This window comes from Piliocolobus tephrosceles, chromosome 2 (assembly GCF_002776525.5).
Source record: "Piliocolobus tephrosceles isolate RC106 chromosome 2, ASM277652v3, whole genome shotgun sequence".
Lineage (NCBI taxonomy): Eukaryota > Metazoa > Chordata > Mammalia > Primates > Cercopithecidae > Piliocolobus > Piliocolobus tephrosceles.
In genome coordinates this window covers 98,816,268-98,841,985 of record NC_045435.1, presented here as the reverse complement: position 1 = coordinate 98,841,985, position 25,718 = coordinate 98,816,268, and the positions used below count along the sequence as shown (strand labels likewise).

Below are 25,718 nucleotides of genomic sequence, written 5' to 3'. Positions count from 1 at the left end.
AACTGCTAATTCAGACCTCCACCTGGGAAGTGAAAGAGGAAAGTGGTTCCCTGCTCATTGTCATAGTTCTGGTTTAAAAGTTTTATAGCATTAAATACATGCCCAACATGAGAGGTTTAGAATGTTCTGGTAAACCACAGTGTTAATAAGTAGAAGCTAATGGAAATACCTAACAGGTTTTCTACATGTGGAATCCCTTGTGTAGATGAAAAAAAAAAAAGTACTGGGCATATTGCCTTCCATTATGGGACTAGACTGTGGGATCCAGGAAAATGTTGCTTAACATCTCGTTGGATTCCGAGTCATGTGTACTCCCCCAAAATACCACTTCCATTAATTACTGTTCCATTTTGAGCACTATGGTGACATTTTTTATCAAGAGTTCTTGGGAAGAGGCTGAGGGTTTTTTTTAGCACTCCCAAGAAAAAATTAACACACATGAGAATCCCACAATGCCCCTTCTCCCTCCTTTCCATGACTTTGCCTTTTCAGTCCATGAGCTACAGTGAAGTTCTACAATCTGTTGTTCTCAATTTTCCTGTCAGGAAAAAAAAAATCTTTTCTGAGTAGGAAGGTTTGCCTTTTTAGAACAAACACGTTCTTCCCTGCGTGATTCTTCTGAATGCCTGGCCCTCTGTCAACCATCAGTCTGAAGGGGAATTTCCATAAACACTCGCCACCAAATTTAAATCAGGCAAAGTTTCAAAGATTTTAGGTTAGGCACCAAATTGTTATGGCCTTGGAAGGAACAGGAAATATACTTATATTGGTATCAAGCAGGGTGTGAGTGGAGAGGAAAACAGTCAGATTTTTAACCACATAACGTGTGAATGGTGGTAAATTTAACTGATTGAGAAATCAAGCAATTTTCCTGTGATTTTTTTAAACAGGAGTTTTAAAGTGCATTTTACATTGAGCAGTTATTTCACGTTTTCTTAAAACAATTATTGTATTGAACTAAAAATAAACGAGGTAGTTTGTTCACATAACAAATCTATATTCAAAGACATGTGTACGATTTTCCACTTAGTCCATTTTTCTGTTCTCAGCATTACTACAAATGCCTCATTCCATCATCACGTTGAATTCTTCAGTATCTTCTATATCATTCCGGGGCATCTCTGGGAAGTAGTGATGCCTGTCTTCCCTTAGAAGCACACTGATAAACCCAATATACCCACAATTCACACTTTTTTCCTTCTCTGAGGTGTGCTGTTTTTTGGCACAACAGAAAAAATACACTACTAGGATTTGAAAAACTGCATTCTGGGCCTGGTTAGGTCACAAACTACAGAACCTTAGGTCATATATTCTCACCAGGTGCTTGTTTCTCCACTGCAAAAAATAATTCATATTTGCTTGGTCCTTTGTAGTCCTTTACTGTTTCATTTATCTTCATGATGACCCTTAAATTTAAGTAAGGTAGTATTATGCTCATTTTATAGAAGAAATTCAATCTCAAAGAGGATACAGTCTCCCAAAGATCCCACAAGCAGTAATATATTAGGCAGAGCTAAACTCACACCCTCTCACTCAAGATCCTAGTATTGGTACATGCCACGCTAATAAGTGTGCTAAAATGGATGAAGGGGCAATTTCTCAGGTCCCTTCGAATGATCCTGCCCTCTGCTTCTACTTGATATTTTTTCTCTCTTCTCTCAACTAGCGTTAACATCTGAAACTATATAGAATCACCAAATTTCATTTGCCATGGTTTTTTTATTTAATCTTTAAATTTTTCTATTTCCATGTTAAATCCAGAGAAATGTTACTTTTTCGAAAGTTTCTACTGCTGCCTGCCTCTCTGAAGGCCACAGGACTTACCTATTTGTTTGTCAAAGCAGAAATTCCCAACATTTTGTAAACATCACTATTTTTTTTTATAGCTGTAAAGATGATTATTCCATACTTAAAACCAATTCAAAATAAAATACTCAATACTTCTTATTCCCTGGGGTAGTAATTTTAATTAGATTCTATTAATTTGTTATTTTCTCCTGTGTGCCTTTATTTGGGAAATACTGTTGGTCTACCATGCTATCGAATCTCTTTCCCTAACAAGAAAACGTCATCAGTCTTACGAGTCCGGAACGCTTTTACTTTCACTGTCACATATGGAGAGTGAACTAAACACCTAACTTGGAAAGTAAAACTTAAATAAGGGATTCGGGACTCTTCCCAAGGGGTCATATGACCAATTTAAGAGTTGGTATGATGTGCCTAAAATAACAAATTAACTCTTTTACTTATAATAAAAGTACAAATGTGCTGATTAGACATGCTGACATGTACATATGAAATATGCCTAAAGCAAATTAAAAGAAAACAAAATAAATTCTATGGCAATCTTGAAAGGTCTGGGAGCCCAATAAATATTAAGAGTATGCTCTCGGCTGGGCGCGGTGGCTCACACCTGTAATCCTAGCACTTTGGGAGACCAAGGCGGGCAGATCACAAGGTCAGGAGAGCGAGACCATTCTGGCTAACATGATGAAACCCCATCTCTACTAAAAAATACAAAAAAAAAAAAAAAAAATTAGCCGGGCATGGTGGCAGGCACCTGTAGTCCCCACTACTTGGGAGGCTGAGGCAGGAGAATGGCATGAACCCAGAAGGTGGAGCTTGCAGTGAGCCGAGTTCGCACCCCTGCACTCCAGCCTAGGCAACTGAGCAAGACTCTGTCTCAAAAAAAAAAAAAAAAAAATAGAGTATGCTCTCACAATGAGAGCATTAAACACTTGGTAATTAACATAATTTAATATGCCCCAAATGAGAAAATATACAGGATGAGGGATGAGGAGTACACATAGGAAATTTTTGTGATTTTCTTCATTTGATTGTATTGCTTGCTTGTCTTCAGGAGGGAAGATTTTGACTTCAAAAGTAACGAAATATTTAAGAAGGGAATTAACATCTTTCTGTTCTAAATGGTATTCTTGTGCTATTTTCTCAGCAGTCCATGTTTCTGGAAAAAATGTATGATTATTGAGAAGTGTCAATGCTTCTACAATGGAAATTTTGCCTTTGGGAATGCTCTTAATATTTATCATACCAAAGTGATGACCTTTCAGCAATCTGAATTCCTTTGGCTCTTGACGTGTTGTTTCAGCAGCTTTTACCCGCGCGGAAGACACAGGATCTTTGGAATCAACATATACATCTTTTAGAAATGACAGCAGCTTGTCGTCTTTATGAGCAGTCTCTCCCTTAATTTCTGAGTAGAGACTAATCTGCTGTCACAGGAGGCTGTTGGTAGAGGACTGCCTGGGAGCGGGAGAGGGCTTCATCTTGCTGATTTCCCATTCCCCTCGATTCTCTAGGTTGAAATGCCTGATCCTGTGAGTCACCACAGCCCCCATCTCCTCATAACATGAGGCCCTCAGGTTTACACCACACATGGGAACACTGGCGCAGGAAACCTCCGGGGCGCCCGGAGCGTGCACACATGTCCTATGATTCTTTATATCTTTTATTCTTATGCCATGGTTCAAGTTGTATTTTACAGAGCATTTGAGTGAATAACTAGAAATATGGCATAGATTCTTGAGGCTTTGCCTGGTTCACTAATGACTGGCTCCAGGGCCTTTCTCAGGGAACATGTTAGCATATGTCTAGGATCAGCCACAGCCGGACCTGGCTCTGTACAGACCCAAACCTGAGAATGCCATGTGAGACCTGCGTGACTGCAGAATCAAAGTGCTAGTTGCGAGGTGCCAAGTACATGTTGAATTTCATCTTCAACCTAACTCTACTTACCTTTCAGGGAGTGAGTAGGGGGTGAGAGGGGAAAATTCAGAAAGTGTTGTTTGAGGCCCACAGAAACTCTAAAGGTGAAGAACAGGAGAAATGTAGTTAATCATGCCCTGGAAATCTGGCCTGCAGAAAGAAAAGGAATTTATCTCTGAGAAGGCCTTCAGAAAGAAAATGAGTAGGCTCTGGAGATGTTCATCTCTCTTCATGGCAGCCATAAAAAGGTATCAGATGATGTTGAGGGGTGAAGGCGCTTTCTCTGATCCCTGAATTGGTTACTGAGGTCCACAGAAGAAGAAAGAACCCCATCATTTGAGGCCAGGAACTCCCCCAAGGCAAATCAAGACTTTATGAAATCAGCTCTGTTACTGCAAGACATCCCCTCAAACTCCCGTCTCAGTCTGTATGAGAAGCGTGCAAGAATTCTTGCTATTTTCTTGATATTTTCAAATAGCAGAATACATGATAAACTTGTAAGTCCACAGATGAGTCCGTAAGCTGCTGCCATGTGGAGCGTGCACCAGACTGAAGTCTTCGGTGCCAGCCGGAAAGACTGGCTCTGTCGCATTTCAGCAGAATCAGAATAGATTCGAAGGCTATCCAGTGGAAGTGCTCAGAATTGCACTAGAAGACTGGAGAACTAGACCGAAAATCAGAGGGATCCGGAAACCTGAGGCCTATAGGCTGTGTCCAGGTGCAGGAAGTCTGGCATGGTGTCCTGGACACTGGATACAGCTGTCCCTAGCTTCTCTTCACCTTGTGCTCTGGAGTCAGGCAGAAACCTTTCTACTTCCTGGAGTTGCTGAGAAGGTTCAGTGATACCAGCATGAAGCTCCTAGAAGAAAGGCTGGTGCACAGCTGCTGCTTAGGGTGGCACAGCACCTCTGCAGACCTGCCCACATGTGACTTGCCCCTTCACACCACTCCCTAACACTCCCCACCAAAGATGCAAGCCTGGTATCTCAACCAGAGAGGCATCTTTCAACATGGCAAGCAAGATTACTCCAAAAAAATGCCACTTACCATTCCTTTGGTGTACTGCTTCTAGAGGCAAAGTTTACCGCTTTTACTGTCATGAAGTAGACTGTGACTTGTTATTTATCATTTATGTGACCAATTATAGTTACAATCATGTTCCATATGACAATATAATCTTTCCCCCTTGAACCTCACATTATGCTGAGATGTAGGATGAAGAGGAGGGTTGTTGAAGGGTCAACACCACCCCAACCTATGCCATCAGTAGTGGGTGGTGGGCAGTTCTTTCTCCTCACCCACCTCCCTACATGTGAGAATTAAGCTCTGACCATCAAGAATTGAGAAAACTCTCGGTATAGTTTGCCAGACACATGAGTCATATTTTCTAATGGTCATCATTTGCTTATTTGTTTGATGAATATTTATTGAGGGCTTGCTAAGAGCCAGGACTGTGCTAGGCACTGGAGACTCGATAGGTAACAAAAGAGACATGATCCCTGGCCTGCCCTCCCGGAGTTGGCCGAGGAGGCAGCAGTCAGCAAGGATGCAAACAAGGATTCTATTTCCAGTTGAGGTTAGTCCCCAGGGAGTAGCCTGCTTTAGATTGGGAGTCGAGGAATGTTTCTCCAAGGAAGCTGAGACTGGCAGTTGAGAAGGAATTCACTTGCCAAGCATGAGGAAGAGTGTCCCAGTTGGGGAGGAGAGTTGTATGGAGCCCCGAAAGGCTTGGCCTCTTCAAGGCACGGAAAGACCAGGTAGCAGGAAGCTGGTGAGCAGTGAAGAGAACCATGGTGGACCTAGGCAGGGTCCACCCCAGGTAACACAAAGCCGTCACAAAGGAAAGCCATTGAAAGCTTCTGTTTGGAGCAGGGAATGGCATGATCCAATGTATATTCTTTAAAAATAATAGGCCATTGTGTGGATGGTGGGTTGTAGGGGCAAGAGTGGAAATAAGGAGCTGGTTAGAAGGCTGTGACTATCACCTGGCAAGAGGTCAGGGTGGCAGAGGAGATAGAGCAAGTGGACAGTATGTCTATTTCATTGAAGGTGCAGTGACCGGTGCCAGTCACGTGTAAGGAATGCTTATCCTGGAGGACTGGGAGGGATCCAGTGTCATCTCGATGCAAAGCCTCTTGCACGGCACATCCACAGGGGCACTCTGTTGATAGTGGCTGTCATTGCATAAAGAGATGGCCAAGGAGATGAACCACATGAAAAATGAGCCTTTTTCTCCCCAAATCCTCAAGTCCTGGTCAGTTTACTCTAAATCAAAGTTTCCAGTCATCATCATGATTATCATCATCATCATTATTTTTAGGCAACAGAACCCATTTCTAAATTGAAACGTGCTTTGGTTGACTCAGGGGTTAGGTTCCTGGAACTCCCTCCTGGTGGCTTCCATACCCACTCTCTGGACCCCTGGGTTCTAAAGAAGCCACTGCTATGGAAAGTTGTATTTTCAGAAGGTTACCCAGTTCATCAGAGGCTTTCACTAGACACTAGTTCTACCCCCAATAACTATGAACAAAATGAAATTTTTACCCTCAAGACTTCCACAGCCCCAAACAGGTCAACACACATATAGACACACGTGCACACACACTCACACCCCTGCAGCACTGTATGCATATGTGCCCAGAGTATCTGTACTGAAGAGGTCAAGACAGGCTTCACAGAAGGAGTGACCCCTGAACAAGTATTGAAGGAATTTCCCACGTGGACAAGGAGGATCAGGCATTCAAGATGAAGTCAGATGGTATCTTGGGCTGGATTCTCAAGAAGCAGACCCTAAAATGAGGGCATCATGTAAGTAGTTTATTTTGAGAGGTGCTCCTAATGAGACTGGAAATAAATGGGACAGGATAGGAAAGAGGGGAAGGGAAGCAAGAGTGAGATTTCAGGGACCATCTTAGCCTCATCCTGATCCTGACCTCGGAGTTGGTCCTACCTGGAAGCAGGGAAGCTGGGCTCTCACACTCCTGTATCTGCCAGTCATTGGATGGGGCTGCTCCAGAGGTAGTAACCCCAAGGCACTTTACCCTCTAAAAGTAAGGCAGGCCTCTAGAAGTGAAGGCATGAAAAACCCAGGGGCTGTGCAGGCCGAAGCAAGAGAGGGGACCCAAGAGGATCTGGGCAGAGAACCAAGTCTTAGTCACAGATGGAAATGTTCTCCACTCGAAGCCTGCGTGCTCTGCTCAGTGTGTGTGTCTGTGTCCCCTTAAGATGAAAGACCTCATTGTGTGAGGTGTGCTCGAATCTGCCCAGTTCCTATGAAGTGCTGGGCATGTGCTATCATTACCTCCTGTGACTCTGACATTGCCCCTGTGAACTAGGCACTACGACTTCCATTTTCTGTTGATGAAATGGAGGCTCTGGGAGTGAGGAAGCCTGCCGGATGTCCCACAGCCGGTCAGTGAAAGAGCCAGTTCTGGCCACAGCTCTGCCTGTTGGCGAGCCCTGAGTCTCCCTTGACCCCTTGCCTCGGTGGCTTATGCTGTCCCGGAGCCCAGAGCCCACACACAGAGCAGGTGGGAGGAATCGCATTCCTGGGTGGTAGACAGCTGATCTTCTGTTTTAGGAGTGACCCTTGGCTCTAAGGGCCTCAGGAGCACATCATGCTCAAACTATTTGGTGGTCAGTTGGCTTCGGAACTCCCCATTGTGTCCTGATCCTTAACCAGATGCACAGATGTGCAGTCAAGGGGAGAATGAAGCCTCTTCAGGATTCTCCATCGCTTCAGGTAAATGAGCTCCATCTCCTCTCTCTCTAAAGAGCAATGTGAGGATTACGGGGAGTAGTAGATCGGAAACCTCTCAGCATGGTGCCTGGCGCATAGTAAATACTCTACAAATGTGATCTGTTACCAATAACAGAAATTAGCAGAGCCCAGCTCATTCCTCTGCAAATTCTGACAGAGCAAAGGATTTCGGAAACGTGACACCTGGCAGGCACAGGGCACGTTTGATATCTATGTTCGTCACAGCACAGACTTACAGTGCCAGTCTTGCCAAGTGCACAGTTTATTTTTTGTTCATTTATGTCATCTCTGTAAGTCTCCCTGTGCCTCTGAACTGGCTTGCTTTCTAGGCTGAGTTCTGAGAGCCATCTGAGTTGAGGCATGGTTCTGCTGAAAACATTTCTTCCAGCCCCAAGCACCCTGTCTCCCTCCTCCCTCCCCCACACCTCCACTGGCTATTAGATGGAATCAGAAGCAGGTGGAAATGTCATCTCACTGTCACAGATGTTCTTCTCTTTCCACTTCTTATTTTATATAAATTCCTTCCTTCTGTTGAGACAAGTGTGTGATGTTGACAGCAGAGAGCATCTTGCCCTTGTCATTGACCTTTAGCTGGCCTAGGTCTGGAGTTGAACCTCCTCTTGGATGATATCGACCGAGCTGTCTCCCATCTCTGGAAGCCCTCCATCCAGCAGAAGCCTGGGCGAGATGTACAGCCATTGTGGTCATATTCTCAGGCCTTGTGGAGACATGGGCATTGCCAGCTGTTACAGTAGGCATATTTGCATTGATCAGAACATGAAAGTTTCCAGAAACACAGAAGTGAATCGAATAGTGTGATTTAGGTTCACCCACTGCCTCATACTGGAAGCTGGCTTCTGGCCACTCCCTGACACTAGCTTGCCAACCTCAGGTGCATTAAACTGTACAGCAGCAGGCAGGGTGCCAGTGTCTGGACCTGCCTCGAAGGCCTGTTTGCCCTCCTCAGAGGCCCCCTTGAGACAGATCCTCATACTCCTCATTTTTGTCTGTTTTGTTAGTCAGCATCCAGTGTGTGAGCCCTCCAGCCAGGGTCCGCACCAGGCCATCAGCCATCCCTTCACTGGCCAAAGCTCCTGCCTTCCCCAGCTCAGCGTGCTACGACCCTCACAGCCACTCCCCCAAAACCAGCAGACTTCTCCTCCTCAGTCAGTCTTCTCCTTTCACACCACCTTCTCTCTTATTGAAACCATGGATCTATCCTGGTGAAACCATTTCCCCTGCAGCCCTCTCATGGGGGCTGCTTTTTTCCTTGTAGTCCCACTTGCAGTTATCTCTTCTGATCTAGATTCATTTTGCAGTGTACTTTGCAAAATGCAAATCACATCACTTCCCTGCTCAAAACCCTCCAGTGGCTTCCCATTCCTCCTAAGGTAAAGCATGGAGATCTTACTGCGGCCTCCAGCTCCTGTCTGTCTAAGCACATCATGAACATCTTCCTGTGGCTTCTTGTTCATCCTGTTGGCTCCAGTCCACTGGCCGATGGCAGTGTCTCACCCTTGCCAAGTTCACTCATGCCAAAGGGGGATTGCACATCATGTTCCCTCTCCTTGGAATGATCTTCCCTCCCTTGTTTAGCTGGTTAACTTCTGCTTGTCCTTTCACCTTCAGCTCAAATGGCTCCTCAGGGAACTCTGTTCAGTCCCATGCCTCTATCATGAGGATCTTTTATCATCATGAACTTCTCCTTTGTAGCACTTCCACAGTTATAATGGTGCATTTATTTGTCTAATTGGTTAGTAGTCTCTAGAAGCTGGAAGTACTGTGAGGGCAAAGACTGCCTGTTTTATTCATCAATGAATTTCCACAACGTCTAGCACATAGAAGATACTACAGACACATTTGTTGGATGGATGGATGGATGGACGGACGGACAGACAGTAGATGGACAGATTGACAGATAGGTGGTGGATGGGCAGATGGATGGATGGATGGATGGCCGGGACTCCCCCAAAGGATATAACATATAACATTTGCAAGTATATTTTTGAAGGAGAGGGAAAATAATCACACTCAGAGACTCCAGCTTCAAATCCTACCATCTCTTTTGTTGCAGACTAAGTCGTGTTCATACTTCATCTGATTTTATAGCAGAGATGATGTTGAATGTATTAATTTATATATTCATGAATCATGTAATGAATCAATGCCTTGGTTCAGGTAACAGGAATGCATGCATTCACGTCTTTATTGTATACAAATTCACAGTTTACTGGAGTCCATAGACAGGAAGATTCATCATTACCTTGGAGAGTGAGAAGGACCTAGAACTGGGACTATGAAGTATCCAGCTGTGGTTTTAAAACTCTGTTTTGTTGGAGCCATGGGTTCCCTTGAGTTGGTTTAGGGGCTGCTGAGACCAGGTTAGGGAGGAACAGGGCTTAGAAAGAGGGGCTGGGCCAGGTGCAGTGGCTCACACCTGTAATCCCAGAATTTTGGGAGGCTGAGGCACACAGATAACTTCAGCCCAGAAGTTCAAGACCAACCTGGGCAACATGGCAAAATCCTATCTCTACAAAAAAAATAATAATAATAATAATTAGTTGGGTGTGGTGGTGTGTGCCTATAGTCCCAGTTACTTGGGAGGCTGAGGTGGGAGAATCACTTGAGCCCAGAAGGTTGAGGCTATAGTAAGCCAAGATTGTGCCACTTCACTCCAGTCTAAGCAACAGAGTGAGACCCTGTCTCCAAAAAATAAAAACAAATGGGGGCTGAGTAAGCTGGGTTCTAGCTGCCTACCTAAGAAGCTCCACTTATATACATTGGGATGCTATAGTAGGTTGAAAATTACTGTGTTTCCAAGAGCTCAGAGAATGATTAATCCCCCTGAAGATGGGGAGCAAGGCAGACTTCTTGGGAAAGAAGATATTGGAGCAGAGTCTGTCCTTTAAAAAAATAAAATGGTTTTACTTGCCTTTAAAATGCTCAATTTAAAAAATAGTAAAAAGTAGAAAAGAGAAATAATATTCATAATATCAAAACACATCTATTTACTTTAAAGAATTCCTACTATATTTCTGCAAAGCTGAAGTCTTCTATGTTTTAGATAATCTTCTCATTTTTTAGTTTTTAATTTTTTTTTTAAACAGTCTCACTGTGTTGCTCAGGCTGGAGCGCAGTGGCACAATCTCAGCTCACTGCAGCCTTCACCTCCTAGATTCAAGTGATTCTCTGCCTCAGCCTCCCAAGAAGCTGGGATTACGGGCATGCGCCACCACACATGGCTAATTTTTGTATATTTTGTAGAGATGGGGGGTTTCACCATGTTGGCCAGGCTGGCTTGAACTCCTGACCTCAAGTGATCCACCGTCCTTGGCCTCCCAAAGTGCTGGAATTACAGGTGTGATCCACCACACCCAACTTATTTATTTTATTTTATTTGTTTAGTTTAGTTTAGTTTAGACCAGGTCTTGCTCTGTCACCCAGGCTGGAGTGCAGTGGCACAGTTACGACTCTCTGCAGCCTCGATATCCCATGCTCAAATGATCTTCCTGCCTCAGCCTCCCAAGTAGCTGGGATGACAGGTGCACGCCACTATGGTCAGCTAATTTCTGTGTTTTTTGTAGAGACAGGGTCTCACTATGTTACCCAGGCTCATCTTGAACTCCTAGGCTCAAGCAACCCTCCCACCCTGGCCTCCCAGAGTGCTGGGATTATAGGCGTGAGCCAGCATCTTCTGATTTTTTAAATTAGCATAATAAACATCATTTTCCCACATTATTACTATGTTTTCAAAAGTCTCTAAAATTTGGCAGTCAGGTAAAAAATGATTACGTTTCCCTTCAGTGTCATACTGGAGCATCCCCTCACCCCTTTCTACTTAAAGTGTGGTCCACAGACCAGCAGCATCAGCACCATAGGGGAGATTATTTGAAATCTAGGCTCTCAGGCCCCACTCTAGACTCTAATTCAGAATCTACATTTTAACAGAGTTCCTCCTGTGATTCTTACACACAATAAAATTTGAGAAGCACTGGTCTGCAGGCCTGCCTAACCCTCCAGGGCCCAAATTCTGTGAAGTTACATATTAACTTATAGAAGGCTGATAATTTATAAATGACTCTTGCCAGTAAAGACAAAAATGATTTCTGTTTGACTGAAAATATCCCAAAGGTTAGAGTTTACTGCCTTGTAGGATATTAGCCCATTTTGTACTTGATTTAGTAATCTGATTTCAGTAATTTTTTTCCTGTGACTACACATTTTTTCTGGTCTTTTTAAAACTAGCTTTGCCACCCTGCTGACTTCCTCAATAATAAATTAAATAAATCTTTGCCATGTATTCACTATATATTTGTATGAGAATCATGTTTTTAACTTTTTGAAAATTATGCTTTGACAGCCAGCTTTACTGTCATCATTTTTAATAGTTCTGTGATATTCTATTTTGTGATTGACCATAGTTTATTTATCTATTGCCGTGATGTTAGACACTTAGGATATTGCTAATTCAGCACCAATATAAATAATTCTGCGGTGAACATCTTTGAGCATAAAACTTTTTCCGTATTTTGTATTCATTTCCTTTGAGTAAAGTTTTCAAGTACAGAATTAATGGATCAAAGGGTATGAACATTTTTATTTTAATTTTTAATTTTTTTAAGACAGAGTCTTGCTCTTTCACTCAGGCTGGAGTGCAGTGGCAGTGGCGCCATCTTGACTCACTGCAACCTCCGCCTCCTGGATTCAAGCGATTCTCCTGCCTCAGCCTCCCGAGCAGCTAGGACTACAGACGTATGCCATCACTCCTGGCTGCATTTTGTATTTTTAGTAGAGACGAGGTTTCACCCTGTTGGCCAGGCTGGTCAAGTATGAACATTTTTAGATGAGCAATAATGAGCTTGTCAGATGGACAAGGATGGAAGAGCATTCCAGGAGGCAAGAGCAGCCTGCAGAGAGGCTGGGGACCACCAGTCTCACAGAGGAGAGGCCTCTACCTGGCTAGAATGTAAATATGTGTCCTGGGAGCAGCTGGAAAGGCAGGAAGGAGACCAGAGTATGAAGGCCCTGGTGTTCTGAATTAGATGCTCAGCCTGAAGGAAAATCATGGACACTGTAAACCAAAAAGTGACGTGATGAGACCTGTGCCTTAGGAAAACAACTCTAACAGCAAGGAGGCCTTTCCGAGCCTCCTGTAATAGTGCTGGTGAGAGAAGACGAGATGTGAGCCAGGAAGTACCCGGGATGGAAACAAGAGGATGGAGAGAAAAGTTGTTTAGAAAGGTGTAGGGGCTTAACCAGGATCACCCGGCTCGTTGGTAGTGACGACGGGACCTGATCATCAGTGCTTCTTGCCTCTCCATGTCGTCCATGTTGCTGTTCCTTCCTTGGAGTTTTGTTTTTTTCATCTAAGATATGACTTCCTAGAGCTGCAGGACGCTCAGCTCATCACTCACAGATGAGTTTGAGAGTTGTGATGTGAGAGAACAGACTCTGCCAAAGCATGGAGCATGCATCCAAGGGGATGGACAGCATCCCTAAAAATAATCAGAGATGAAGCCCACATTCCGGGGAAGTGACAGGGCATTCTTGTGGAACTTGCCAGACTAAACTGTAGCTGCTACGTTAACCTCTGTGTCCACAAAACCAGACCTCCAACGTGGCTTTGCTGGTATGCAGACATTAGTGTCCCTAAGAAGTCATCTGGGTTAGCACAGGGTGCTGGGCTTTACAGCTAACCCTACTGAGCTCAGTGTTTCAGTCTGATTCATAGTCAACAATAAGGTTTAGCAAACTTTTCTCACACCCAGGTGCTTTCACAGAACTGCCACATTTCCCTATCAGACCCCCATTTCAGAGAGGAAGAGAAAGTTGGTTGCCTACGGTTGCACGGGGACCAGATTAAAGCCAGCACTCCTCCCTCTGCATCTTTCCTAACAGTTCCTCACAGTTCATCTGTACAAGGCACCATGAGAGATTCTGAATGCAGGAGGTGATTTGATCCACAGCTTTTTAGGGGTAGGAACCCAAAGACATGAATCTGTCTGCCTTTAAAGATAAGAGCTGCTCATTTGAACTACATAGAAAATAGTGGATTTAGGATGACAGACTTCAGAGCTCACTCTGTCCCACACCTCCCACCCATAAATATTCTTTCCTGAGAATTGCCTACTGTCTGAAAATTGCTCTTTTTAAAAGCCCCAAGCTGGAAACAACCTCCATGTGCTCATCAATAATAACATGAATAAATAGTGGCATGCCCACACAGAGGAATACTATACAGCAGTGAGAGTGGACATGCCACAGCCTGGAGCAATTTCCCAAACATAACAGTGAGAGAAAGAAACCAGATACATGCCTGTAATCCCAGCACTTTGGGAGGCTGAAGCAGGTGGATCATCTGAGGCCAGGAGTTTGAGACCAGCAGCTAACATGGTGAAACCCTGTCTCTATGAAAAATACAAAAATCAGCCAAGTGTGGTGGCAGGCACCTGTAATCCCAGCTACTTGGGAGGCTGAGACAGGAGAATTGCTTGAACCCAGGAGGCAGAGGTTGCAGTGAGTCGAGATTGCGCCACTGCACTCCAGCCTGAGCAATGGAGCAAGACTCCGTCTCAAAAAAAAAAAGAGAGAGAAAAGAAAAGAAACTAGGTACTGTAGTTCATACAGTGTCATTCCATTTATAGCAAGGTCCCAAAAAAGCAAGTGATGCTAATCCAAGCTGTTAGACATCCTTGGTGGGGGTGGGGACTGGAAGGAAGGGGGAAGGTAGCTTCTAGGGAGCTGGTCACCTTCTGTTTCTTGATCTGGGTGCTGGTTACACACATGCATTTAGCATTTGGTATGTGAAAATTCAGCGAGCTGTACACTTAGGATACCTATACTTTTCTCTATGTATATTCAACTTCGGTAAGTAATTTTTAAAAAGTAAAAAGAGCTGGGAGTGGTGGCTCATGCCAGAACTTTGGGAGGCTGAGGCACAAGAATCGCTTGAACCCAGGATGCAGAGGTTGCAGTGAGCTGAGACTGCGCCACTGCACTCCAACCTGGGTGACAGAGGGAAACTCTGTTTCAAAAAATAAAATAAAAACTAAAAAGTAGCCAGCCATGCACAACCTCAAAAAACTCCCTACAAGCAATGACAGTGATGCTAACAGGAACACTCCATTTGTCAAGGGCAGGCTCTGTGACAGATGCTATGCTGGGGGCTCTGTGTGCATTACCTCTTTTCAATCTCTGGCAAGGCACTGTTCTGCTCCTGTCTTGCAGAAGAGAAAACGGACTCAAAAACTGGCAGCCTGTGTGTCCATTTGCCCCATCCCCCTGGCGCACGCACGCTCTCTCCTACCCCAGCTGTGGGAATGGAGGCAGTGAGGTAGAGGTGGTCTCATTTTCCTTCCTTATCACCAGGGAAGAGCCAGTAAGTAATTCATTCAGTTGACAGGTAGCCTATAAAGAAGGCCACTGTCAATCAGGCACTCTGGTGTGGTGATGACAAGCTCAGATTTGGGGGTTTGGGGTTGGCTAAGAGCTGGGTTCAAATCGTGACTGTGCATTTGAACTACACAGTCTAGAGCAAATATCCTTTTTGGACCTCCATGTCCCCCTCTGTAAAATGGGTGTTGAAGACCTCATAGGGCTGTTGTATGACTTAGGCAAGAGATTGCAAAAAAAGCACAGAACTGACACAGACAGTATTCAATAAATTTAGAGAGGGACGGGAACCAGGCCCTAAAATGGTTAAATAAGCAGTGCTAGGCATTATCACATCAGTAAGTGCCCAGTCATTCTGCAAAACCAAACTCCACTGTGACCAGTGGGGCTAAAGCAGAGCTGAAGGGGACAATCAGAGGTGAGCACTGATACATGTTTAACAATCAGTTCTCTGGCAGGAGGGTAGGGGTGCCCTGATTTGTTTGCCAAATACTCCCATCATAGCCCATTTCAAACTGCCATTGCAATGTCACTAGGTACAGAGTTAGGAAGAGATACACAGTTGCCTCTCGTGAGCTAATATGAGCCAGCTCCAGCACACCACTGAGTTTCAGGAAAAGTTGGGAAAGCTTGCCTCATTGGGACATGGGCTCCAATTGCTATGGCTCCCATGGGAAACCACGGTACAGCCTCTTGAATGAGTTTCTCCAGTGTGCTAGGCCCTACCATGAGACCCAAGACAGACTGTGTCCTACCCCTTGTGGGGTCCACAGTCTACTGGGGAAACTAGCATTAATCAACTAATTCCTGTAAGTGACACATTGAGCTGAACACTTGGAAAGAAGAGCTGCCTTACATGCAGAGCACTCGCATGTTTTTTGTTTCAAAGCTGAAACAAAAGGTACATTGTTGTTACCTGTTCTGAATCAAGGACATAGTGTGTCCTCTAAGTTTTTCAGTACGCTTTTGTTCACTTCCTGATATTTAAATCAGGGTTGTTGTCATTACAACCCTTTCAAGACCTAGGGCTTGGATTTCAAGTGCCTTTTCAGATGCCAGTGAAAAATCCATCAGTTTGCAACCAGAAAAACGTTCGGCGGAGCTTATGTATTTATTTATTAGTAACAGTGGTCTGGATACTTCTCTGTAGTTCTCTCCAAATGTCAAGCCCAGGCTGGACTCCATCATGCTCTGTGCACTTCTGTTTAGGAAACGTTTTCAGCCGGTGCGGTGGCTCACGCCTGTAATCCCAAAACTTTGGGAGGCTGAGGTGGGTGGATCACCTGAGGTCAAGAGTTCGAGACCAGCCTAGCCAACATGGTGAAACCCTGTCTCTACTAAAAATACAAAACATTAGCGAGGCACCTGTAATCCCAGCTACTTGGGAGGCTGAGGCAGGAGAATCACTTGAACCCGGGAGGCAGAGGTTGCAATGAGCCGAGATTGTGCCGTTGCATTCCAGCCTGGGTGACAGAGCAAGACTCTGCCTCAAAAAAAAAAAAAAAAAGGAAATGTTTTCACTGTTGCGTTGCCTCCTAGGTGGTCTTCGAGGCCCTGCACAATCTGGAGCCCCGTGGCTACGTCGTGGGCTGGATCATCGCCATCAGTTTGTTGGTGGGAATCCTCATCTTCCTGCTGCTGGCTGTGTTGCTCTGGAAGGTGAGTCTGGCGGTTGTCCCCACCCATGGATGCCCAGCTCTCCTGCCTTTCCAGGGAGGAAGGAGTATCCTGTTAGAGCTTCCTTCATGGCACTAGTACAGCGAAGGACATTGACGCTTCAGGCAGGGAGTAGAATCTTGGCTCCCCTTGAGACCATTCACAACTAAGGATTTGGAGCACTTCAGAGGGAGGGCAGAAGTCTCAGTACTATCTTCTCTTACCTTCCCTTAGAGTCCTAATATAGGATAGTGAGAACCTAACTCCAAAACAGAAGCCTGGGGAGCAACTGCCAGGAGAGGGAGATTTACCATTTGCTTGAAGAAAGATCAGAAGGCAATTCTTCCTTCTTTTCCTCTAAGGAACAAGAGGAAGATTTCTGACCAGAAAACTTGAGTAACTGAGATGGGTTACAATCCAGAGTAGCTTCATCATAACTTCTCCCAACCTCATGGTGGTTCATTTGGAGGTGGCCCAGGGTGCAGACCTGTCCTGCCTCAAGCATCACTCTCTCAAGGAGAAAGGGGTGTCCTCATCCTCATGTCTAGGATGATTTGTTTGCCTCACATTCTACTTTCAGAGACCCAGAGTCCTTTTCCTTCAGAGCCTCTCTATTCATCAGTAATGGTATCAGAGGCTTTAGCTGATGAAGGTCTGTCTCTTCCTTGTTTCCAGTGTATCCTCAGCTCCAAAACAGCACCAGGGACCATAACTGCAACTTCCTGACACCAAAGTCCATATTTCTCTAGAATTCCAAGTTTCAGATGTAGGTGAAAACAGCCTCTTAGAGTATTATAGATGGATATTTTAAAATAAAACAGCTAATTTATTTGGGATTACAAAAAAGTATGTATTTATTGACCAAACATGATAACATATCAATTACCAAAAACAGCTGTAAAACACCAGGAGTTCACATCCCAGAAATAACCATGATGAGCATAGCGTTGTCTCATTTTGACCTTTTTCTCCGCATATATAGATATAGGCCAGGCATTCTCATAGCAGCAACTTATTTTTGAATAGTGTATTAGTTAAATTTCATAGTAATATACTCAACATATTTTCAGGTGAAGTACTTCTAAATTTAAAAGCAATGGGTTCCATTTTTTTAAAGTGTGGGGTCTTGTTCTGTCGCCCAGGCTGGAAGGCAGTGGCACAGTCATAGCTCACTGCAGCCTCTAACTCCTGGGCTCAAGCCATTTTCCTGCTCAGCCCCCCAAGTAGCTGGGACTACAGGCATGCACCAAGCCTGGCTCATTTTTTTATTTTTTGTAAACATAGGGTCTCACTATGTTTCTCATACTGGTCCTGAACTCCTGGCCTCCAGTTATCCTCCTACCTTAGCCTCCCAAAGCTGGGATTACAGGCGTGAACCAACACACCTGACCTGGATTTGATTTATTAATCTGGGAAAAACATATTCCTATTTTTTATCTGAAGACAGTACTGTGAACATCTTTCCATATTGTTCAAAGCACGTTTCCAGCACATCTTAAAGCTGTAGAGTGTCTGCAGTCTACTCATCCAGTCCCCTGATACTGGAATTTAGGTTGCTCCTGGTTTCACACTTCTTTTAACAGCACCACATTAAATATCCTTGGAGCCAAATATTTGCACAACTCTTTCATTATGTCGTTAGGATGAAAGCCTAGAAATAGAATCACCATCAAAAGGAATGCGTATTTTAAGCCTTTTTAAATTTTTATTTATTAATTTATTTTGAGATGGAGTTTTACTCTTGTCGCCCACGCTGGAGTGCAGTGGAGTGATCTCAGCTCACTGCAACCTCCGCCTCCTGGGTTCAAGCAAGTCTCCTGCCTCAGCCTCCTGAACAGCTGGGATTACAGGTGCCTGTCACCACCCCCAGCTTTTTTTTTTTTTTTTTTTTTTTTTTGTATTTTCAATAGAGATGGGGTTTTGCCATGTTGGCCAGGCTGGTCTTGAACTCATGACCTCAGGTGATCCTCCCGCCTCAGCCTCCCAAAGTGCTGAGATTACAGGTGTGAGCAACTGTGCCCAGCCTAAGCCTTTTATTACTATTGCAAATTGCCCTCTAGAAAGGTCATGCTGATTCACCCTCCCACAAGCAGTGTGTCAGAAATGTCTGTTTGCCAATAGTGGATATTGCCTTTTAAAAACAATCTGCCAATTTATTGTTTATTTAATCCACATTGCCAGATAGATTCTTAATTCTCCCTTTTCTCCAGCTCCAACTCCTTCCTGCTGAGACAGCCTTTGGTCTGTGGGTGGAGAACAAAGCCTGCTCAGTGTTTGCAATCTGAAAAGACAAGGTTTCTTGCTGATTGAGGGCTTTGGTGCGTGAGTGTGTGTGGGTGTGGGTGTGAGTGTGTGTATGTGTGTGTGAGACTTCCTTCTGCCTTTATATGGGCTCTTAAAATGAGAGAAGCTGTGTCCTTTATGTCTGGGTGTGTGGAACCAGACAGGGCACAGAGCAGGGAGTGTTGTGGCCGAGCCCCACTTCCCCTTGTGCCCTGCATGCCCTCCTTCTGGCCACCCCACCTGGCTCTGCCCCTCAGGGGTGTCCCGTCTCCTCTGCACAACCCCTGCCTCCTCCAGCCCGCCACCTCCTTTGCCTTGCTTTTGCTGTGTTTGTTTAAAGAAAGTATGGTTGCAGGAGATGCTGTCATGGGTGGGCAGAACCCTGAGGTCACCCAGCTGTGTGGGATCCAAAGAGCCAGGACCTGAGAAGGCACACTCTGCCCTCTGCCACAGACTGGGAGGGAGAGGGCAGTCACGGCCGCCAGGGACACACCGTGTGCCCAGACCAGGGCTTGCCGTAACTAACAGGTGGCAAGAAAACTTTGAGGAGGCTGTTGAATGAGGTCACCTGGGTCAAAACGGCTTTGCTAGTCAACCCAGAGCAGTATCTCATTTCAGCTCACATTTCTCGAACGTTTGCTTTGCCCTAGTCCTTGCTTTGCCTGGACTAGGCACTGGGATGCAGCAATAACTGTGCCCTTCCCTGCCCTTGACCACCTCACCACCTAACAGTAGACCTGCAGGCATAATGGAGGGTGGTGATTGCTGCACAGTAACTGCTCTGGAAACTGAGAAGAAGGCGCCATGAGTCCCCCTCCCTTGCCCCCAAGGAGGGGGAAGGATTAAAAGGTCACAGAGAGGCCGGGCGCGGTGGCTCACGCCTGTAATCCCAGCACTTTGGGAGGCCAAGGCGGGCAGATCATGATGTCAGGAGATCGAGACCATCCTGGCTAACACGGTGAAACCCCGTCTCTACTAAAACATACAAAAAACTAGCCGGGCAAGGTGGCGGGTGCCTGTAGTTCCAGCTACTCGGGAGGCTGAGGTGGGAGAATGGTGGGAACCCAGGAGGCGGAGCTTGCAGTGAGCCGAGATCGTGCCACTGCACTCCAGCCTGGGTGACAGAGCGAGACTCCATCTCAAAAAAAAAAAAAAAAGAAGTCACAGAGAACAGTGTGGTAGATGAGAGCAGCTTTCAGGCTGACAGCTGTGGGCAGCAATCCTGACTCTCACATTTGCCTGACATGAGGCCTTAAGGGGGTTGCTTACCTTCTGTGACCCTCAGTTTCTTCCTCTGTAAAAAGGAGACCATCACCTCCAGTTTGGTATGTAGAGGTTATGCAGGGAAAATGTTTAGCACTGTGCTTAGCACACAGAAGCCAGAGGACAGTTCCTAAATGAGGTGTCATTCGAGTCTGACCTTGAGTGTGGTTTGAGTTTTCCAGGCAGAGAAGGGTAGATGAAGGTTCCATCCAGAGGGAAGGAAGAGGTGGGAAAATAAACAGGGTTTGTGGGGAGCAGCTTGTAAAGCTTGTCACTGGAGGGCAGTCACCGACCTGCAGCAAGACCGTCTGCCACAGTTGTGAAGGCCACCGCTAACCAGGGCAAAGGGGGAGCATGGGAGGTCTGTGAGCAGAGTGGTAGCATGACCAGATCTGTGTGGAGAGAGAGATCTGGGGCTGGGTGCAGTGGCTCATGCCTGTAATCCCAGAGCTTTGGGAGGCCAAGGCCGGAGGATTGCTTAAACCTAAGAATTTGAGGTTAGAGTGAGCTATGATCATACCACTGCACCAGGTGGTAGAGCAAGACCCTGTCTCTAAAAGGAAAGAGAGATCTGGGGACAGTGCGGGGACGAGAGCAGGGCCATTGCCATGGGTCAAGGTAGGACAGGCAGGGTTTGCTGACCAGTTGGACTTGAGAGGTCAGGGAGAAAAAAAGAATAGCTGTATCTCCTTGAGATAAGTTCAGACAAAGGATGGATGCCCTTAATCAGGGTAGGGAAGGCAAGATTCGAATTAGTTTGGGAAGAGGAGGAGCTTGGTGTTGGGCTTTCTGAGTGAGTGGTGCTTAGAGGAGGCTAGGAGACGAGGCTGGGCTTGCCTCACTCCCTGTCGCCCCCGCCCAGCAGAAGGAAGGACAACAGAAGGAAGCCCCTTTTCTCTACTTGGCTACACATCTGCATCGTTCTCCTCCCACCGCAGACCAGCTTTCTGTATGTTTCCCTACACACCGTAGGAAGATGGTTGCCTCTAGCCCCTCCAAACTTACATCTCAAGGACTGCTAGCCACGGATGCAAAATGATCAGCCACCTCTGATTCCTGGTCCCACATGTCTGGGAGAGAGAATCTGCCTGTCCCAGCTCGAGTCAAATGTCCACTCCCATCAACTTTGGAAGGGAGGGAGGGAGTTGGCAGGGAGATAATGCACCCGGCCCAGTGTGGGTCACATGTCTCCCACGGAGTCAGGCGGGGAGAAAGATGCAGGATGGTGGTTTAGGGGATACTGGGGAAGAGACTCTCAGAAAAGAAAACAATTAGGCAGCCACCCCAAAGGAGTTCACTCCTGCAGGATTTCATGGTTGTTAGTGCTGCTGCTGCCTGAATTGCAGGCTGTTGTATCATACCAGCTAGCTATGCTGCATAACAAACTGCCCCCAAATTGAGTAGCTTTAAACAACCATTACATCTGACACATTTCTGGGTCAGGGATCCAGGAAGGGTTTGGCTGGGTGATTCTTCTGCCCCATATGACATTGAGTGAGGTCACTTAGTGGCATTTACCTGCTGGCTGAGCTGGTCTTCAGAGTCCAAGACAGCATCACTCTCATGCCTGGCACCTTGGTAGGGACAGCTGGAAGGCTGAATTCAGTCAAGTCCTTCTCCCTCTCCGTGTTGACTCAGGGCCTCTCCATGTGGTTCTTCCAGCAGATGGTCTGACTTTTTATGTGGTGGCTTAGGCTGCAAGAGAGCACAGTGACAGCTGCCAGTTCTCTTAAATGCTAACCCACAGCTGGCATAGCATTATTTACTTTGTTGGTGAAAGCAGTCATATGCCAGCTCAGGTTCATGGGAGGGGAAATAGACACTGCTTCTCAATGGGAGGAGTGGCAAAGGCTTGGTGGCTGTCTTTTATCTGTCATGTACATAGTGTTCGAAATATGGGTAAAATCTTTATCTTTTTTTTTTTTTTTTTTTTTTTAACAAGGCAGAGTCTCACTCTGTCACTCAGGCTGGAGTGCAGTAGTGTGATCTCGACTCACTGCAACCTCCACCTCTTGGGTTCAAGAGATTCTCCTACCTCAGTCTCCTGCATAGCTGGGATTACAGGTGCCTGCCACCACACCTGGCTAAGTTTTGTATTTTTTGTAGAGACGGGGTTTCACCATGTTGGCCAGGCTGGTCTCGAACTCCAGGCCTCAAGCAATCCGCCTGCCTCAGCCTCCCAGAGTGCTGGGATTACAGGTGTGAGCCTCCGTGTCTTTTCCTTAAAAGTCACTATGACAAATGAAAATTTGCCTAACTAGAAGTTTTGTTCTATTTTAAAGTAGATGAAACCTCGTCTCTCTCCCATAGTGGCATAGATAAAATCCCAATGGAACCCCTTTGGGGAAGAGAAGGCAAATAGAAAATCTTGGTGCAGCATTTATGTCACAGTGTGCAGTCTGTTCAGGCAATGTTGTAATGTGATAAGGGGCTTGGTGGAGGGGATTTTCTTTAGGTAAAAATTGTTTCTTTCCTTAAAAGGCTAACTAAGTGATGACTTTATAAGAGGTTAAAAGGGCAATTGAAATGTAGGATTATTTTAAAGCCCTTCGTATTTGTAGAACTTCAATGGCAGACCTCTTGTCAACTCTGATTCCCATGTCTACAACCTAAGAATGATACATTATGTATAGTGAATAATGATTTGGTATCACACTGACAGTATGGTGCAGTAACCCAAAGACCTGTTGATTGATGGCCTAAACTCCAGCCTCATATTTGACTTATATGGGAGGTCTTAATGTTTCGGGCTTATTGCCGTATTCCATATGTAACTTCCTCCATTCCTTTCAAGGGGAAAGCCACTGAGTGTTACCCAGCTGCCACTGCCGACAGGTTACCCACTTCACTAAGGGCCTTTGAAGACAGTGGTTGGTGGAGACAGTGTTGAAGTCCTCTTCCCTTTACAGAACTGTGGCTCTTGAATGTCCTTCTAGAGTAGCTCTTGGCATTGCCACCTATGGTCACTTGCTGCTGCCTTGAGCTCCTGAGCCAAAAGTGGTTGTTCCCAAAAGTGTTGCATAAACGTGAATCATGACATGGTACTGAAAGCTGAGCAGAGCAGCTGGCCATGCCGCCGCATGCACTGCACCACACAGGCCTGTGGGTCTGCATGCTTTATGCTCGCAAGATGGCTAGTACCTTCACTAGGCTAAGAGTAGTAGGTCCCTACTAGTTGGCAGGCCCTAGGTAAAGGGACAAAGACAGAGAAGCAACAGCCCTCACCTAGTCTTTTTCTTTTTCTTTTTTTTTTTTTTTGAGACAGAGTCTCACTCCGTCACCCAGGCTGGAGTGCGGTGGTGCAATCTTGGCTCACTGCAACCTCCGCCTCCCAGGTTCAAGCAATTCTCCTGCCTCAGCCTCTTGTGTAGCTCGGATTATAGGTGTGCGCCACCATGACTGGCTAATTTTTGTATTTTTAGTAGAGACGGGGTTTCGCCATATTGACCAGGCTAGTCTTGAGTTCCTGGCCTCAAGGGATCCACCCACCTTGACCTCCCAAAGTACTGGGATTACAGGCGTGAGCCACCGTGCCTGGCCTCAACAACAGAGTCCTCACCTAGTGTTGAAGACTTGTAGGAAAATCAGCTTCAGCAAAGCCCTGAAGGTGAGCAGGACTTGGCCTGTGCTACCAATCCCTGGCCCCACCTACACATACACTGTGGTGCCCTGTTTACCTAAAACAGAAAGCCCTTACACGATCAGCAAGTGCCTTTTTCAGAGCTGAGCTCCAGGCTCCCTGCTGATGCACTCAGCCAGCCCAGCCCCTCATGTGCCTCTGACCCTGCGCAGCTCCCTGGCGGCCTTCGAGAAAGCCCATCCGCTGGCATCTCAGGCATCCTCTCACGCTTGGCGGCAGCAGGCCCTGGCTCTGACACAAAATCCACAATGAGGGCCCCAAGCTAAGCAGACCGCTCTTCAAATTCTGAAATGGATCCTAATCAGCTTTCCCAAAGCTGAGATGTTAGCAGACACTGGGAGCCATAATTTAAACTTTATGTGCGAGGATTACAGTAGCCCGCCAAACCACCATGCGGGAAGAAAACTTTGAAATATGAAACGCTTTTAAAGGAAGAAAAGTCCAAATGAGTCCCCTCTCCTTTCCTTCAGCTCCTGACTGGGTTGGAAGATGCCTGAGCCTGGCACCTCTTCAAGACAATCATAAAGGCCTGTTGAGGAGGAGAAAGTTAAATTGTTCAGAGGTGCAGGAGGGATAACAACTTTATGTGTGACTTACACCTTTAAGAAATACCTTCAGCTTATATAAGCCAGCCTGGTTTCTATGGAAAGAATGAAGATGATGGGGAGTTTCAAAGACACCCCCCTTCCCTTATTTAGGACTCCAAGCTCTTCCCTCCCTGTCTTTCTCTCCACCTCCCTCACACCCTCCTCCCCTCCCCAGCTCTGTCCTTGTTTGTTTGCAGTTTGCCAAAACATACAGGCCACCACTCAGTGAAAGAGAGAGACCCACATCCTCCCTCACTGCTGTCTGCCAACGACCCTCTCTCTCCCATTTGACCCTTTTGCAAACCGAGATGATTTGGAGCAAAGGGAAGTAAGACTGCTTTGCCAGCCCTATGGCCCTCTCTTCCCAGGAGGCCCAGGACCTACTTGGTCAAGTGGCAAAGAGGCAGGCTGCAGAATATGTTTGCCAGCCCTCTGAAAAGGGCTGCTTCGAACCCTGTGTCAGCTGGGGCTGTTCCAAGAGCCTGCTGCTTTAGGACTGGCTTTGGGCTCATGGTTTTTATTTGAGAGCATTACTTCTGACCTAAGGCAGAAACACTTAGAAAACCAATCTGTGAAATGTCTCAGAGAATGCGTCAGGTCTGGCAACCCCTCCAGAGGCCGCTGGGTTATCACCTTCCCTGCAAACTGGGCTGGGAGGGCGTCCTCACTTCTCCTCCAGAGAAAAAGAAAATGCACACACACATGCCCGTGTGCTTGCACACACCCCCTTCACACTGCCTCAATTAGAACCATGTGCCAATGACATTCAGTGGGGGCTTGTTTATGCTTGGGAGTAAATATTGGGCTGATGTTGCACTGTTGACATCTCAAGACAGAGACATGCTATGTAAATAGTCAAGTAACTGAAAAGAACTATAAACATGAAGTCTTGAGTTAGTCCAAAAAAGGAATTTGTCCCAGGTCCTCAGAATCACTGTCTAGGAAGCAGCCCAAAGGCCGGGGAACGGGTAGGATCCGCCAAGAGACCAGATGCCATGGCATCGTCCAACTGGCCCCTCTCACCCTGCAGGGGGCTGGGGACGAAGAGGCTGCTGCTGCAGGGTAGACACCCCAGAACTCGGTCAGGCCTCATGCCTCACGCAGCACCCATCTAAGTAGGGCTGTTTGGGGCGATCTGTTGTTTCCCTAGGAGTTTTCTGGCTGCTTTTGAATACATGGTTATGTCAGAAAATTGTGTATGTCTGTTAGGAGGGTTCAGGGAGCTGCTCTTTGGAGCTGCAGGACCAGCAGACACAAAAACCAGAAAGCACACTGCTCCTTCGGCCTCCAGCCAAGCAAAGCTTGGCTTGAATCACCTCCTCTAGGGTTTCTATGTTTCTGCTGCTACAGACAGAACAATTAACAGAGCCCCTTGCCCCTCAAATGGTGAAGCAAGTGCTGGAAGTTTCCA

At 46.1% G+C, this 25,718-nt stretch overlaps 1 protein-coding gene and 1 pseudogene across 1 annotated transcript in view; one reads left to right on the top strand and one right to left on the bottom strand.

Moving 5' to 3' along the window:
• ITGA9 (integrin subunit alpha 9) overlaps nucleotides 1-25,718 on the top strand; it is a 381,793-nt gene that overhangs the window by 345,035 nt on the left and 11,040 nt on the right. The window contains exon 27 of the mRNA XM_023187614.2: nucleotides 16,418-16,537. Within this exon, the coding sequence (XP_023043382.2) occupies nucleotides 16,418-16,537 (120 nt within the window). The remainder of the gene's footprint in view (nucleotides 1-16,417; nucleotides 16,538-25,718) is intronic.
• On the bottom strand, nucleotides 1,066-3,359 carry LOC116418607 (annotated as a pseudogene).